We start from the raw sequence: 2,307 nt of genomic DNA on the forward strand, positions 1-2,307 counted from the left end.
TCCTTATAAATCCTGCATAACTAACTGCAAATTTAATTTATACTAGTAGGCAAGAATATAATTGTACATCCACATGAGAATTCAGAATTCTTTTCCTTATAATATGGACTATATTATCATTTGACTTCCTTAGATGTACATTTCTTTATCTACATGCTTAAGTTGTTCATTTTCTCGACCCGACAACGAACATGGTGCCCTTGCATTCTCGCAAGACACAGCCTTAAGATTAGCCACACAAACCAGCGCTACTTCTAGTGTTTCATACTAGTCACTCTCTGTGCTATCTCCGTCTGAGCGAGGAAATTCAATACAGGTACTACTACCACCACCGTATGCTTGGCTACTTGGGTGAACAATAGGCTTGTAGTCTTCGCAGCCAAAGCAGTGTCCTGGAAAATAAAACCACCAGGATACAATATATGAGATTGTGACGAAAATAATATGAGATTGACAAAATTGCACCTGATGCAAAGCTCCCGAAAAAACAAGTTAACATGAGAATAATGAGGAATCAAGAAAACGGTAATGGATTAACCCCAAGGTAACCAAGTCCGTACCTGCGTCATTTTCCTCAACTATACAGCATAGAAGCACATTATTTTCATTCCGAAACCTGGGGTCGACTTCGGAGAAGAATAGCTTGGTAATGGCGGAATTACCAAGCTGGTGACCCTCGGGCTGCTTAGCTGTGAAGTTATAATGGATGCAGCCTCCTCCAAACTCAAAAAATATAGAGATTACTCGAACCTCCTCCAGCTCAAACTGCAAGAAAACAACAACAACAAAATGGATTAGTCAGGTTAATAATCTTACAATGCTTAAATTGGATGAAAGCCAGATGAAAGCACCAACACAAAGGGCAGATTATCACGAAAAATAGGTCTAGTGCGCTGAACACTAGATTATGACATGCCAATTGTCACACTGCATACACACACGCACACGCGAGAAAGAGAGAGGAATACCTTGGTGTTGTTCGCTTTGTTGTACTTGCGCAAGGCCACCTCGGCGTGATGACGGGCAGTCTTTTCTCTCAACGCAGCTCTTCTTTCGTGGCGTGCGTTCCTCACCTCAAGAGGTTTCCTCTGCCTTATAACCGGGGATTCCCAGTCAGAATCCGAGCTGCTGTCGTACCCTCCGGTGGGTTGGGGGAAAGGGGGCTGAAACCTCCAACCATGCTCCTCCATGTTGATGCCTTCGGGAGTGCTCCTATCCTTGGAAAGCCAGCCGGCTCGACTCCTGGTTCATTGACAGATCATTACCATTACGTCCTTAAACTTTGTCAAGGCATGCACCAAACGGTTTACTAGTACCATTCACCAAATAGTTTTTCTTTCACGGGTGAAGTGAATGCGGAGTTAATTGAAAAAAATCTAACTTGTAGATGTTGGATTTTGAAAAAGAAACTCTTGATGTTTACGTTTACATGATGATAACTGAACCAGCCATGGTCTTTGTGATATCTATTCTGATGAAGACGGTGCATTTCAGGTACATGTGCAACTTAATACTGGAAACAGAGCATTTGAGTCACGGTCATTTCAACACTTGGTTGAATGCCCAGCGAAGATGCGTTCACCAGAGAGAAATCCAAAAAGAAAGAGAGAGGAGGTTAGGAACTTGAGTTACCTTGTGTACCTCCCCGTCGAAGCAGCTGCAGCTGTAGGAACGTGCTGCTTTGGCTCCTCTGCCAGATTCTCCTTGTACCTGAACCAGAACACATGGTATGTTCAGAAAGAGCAGGTCAAGCATCTCTGATCATTCTAATTTCAGTACACTGTAAGAAATTGTACTGAAATAGAGAAGATTCATGGATCAGAATTAGCTGGGCGGAACAGAATGAGAGGGGGAGAGAGAGAGAGAGTAGTCGCAGATACGCACGCAGGTCGAGAGGCAGAGGACTTACGAAGAAACCTCCTGATGAGCGCAGCAGTGATCCGCCATGGCCGAACCGAAAGATGGACTGCAGGCAGCGACTCGATCGATTCCGAAGATCAATTCGCGGCCCTGTAGTGTAGCGCCAAGACGTGAGGTTGCGTTGCGCGCGTTCGACCCCTAATATAGGCCAAGCCACCGAGCTAGAGGTTTCTGACTCGTGTTCAGCTTCGGTTTTCATAGGGTTTCTTTTCCGATTCCCAACCCAAGAGAAAAAACAAATTTTGCAGCATCGGAAACCGAATCAGATCAGCAGACCATCGAACCAACAATCCGGACGTAAGCAGTTCAACCAAAAGATTCAGATTAGAATCTCTCATCCATCTGCCTTTTCTGTTTGAGCATGGCGGACGGCCACGACGACGGCAG

At 44.8% G+C, this 2,307-nt stretch overlaps 1 protein-coding gene across 1 annotated transcript; it reads right to left on the bottom strand.

Annotated features, from left to right (window-relative positions):
* Positions 1-267: 267 nt before the first annotated feature.
* LOC124697859 lies at positions 268-1,947 on the bottom strand. Its single transcript, XM_047230391.1, has 6 exons — positions 1,910-1,947; positions 1,633-1,710; positions 1,430-1,513; positions 969-1,242; positions 561-765; positions 268-392 (listed from the first exon to the last, which is right to left on the bottom strand). The coding sequence occupies exons 1-6, from the start codon at positions 1,945-1,947 to the stop codon at positions 268-270; spliced, it is 804 nt and encodes a 267-aa protein (XP_047086347.1).
* Between the last annotated feature and the right edge of the window lie 360 nt (positions 1,948-2,307).

Source organism: Lolium rigidum, chromosome 3 (genome assembly GCF_022539505.1).
Source record: "Lolium rigidum isolate FL_2022 chromosome 3, APGP_CSIRO_Lrig_0.1, whole genome shotgun sequence".
NCBI classification, from domain to species: domain Eukaryota; kingdom Viridiplantae; phylum Streptophyta; class Magnoliopsida; order Poales; family Poaceae; genus Lolium; species Lolium rigidum.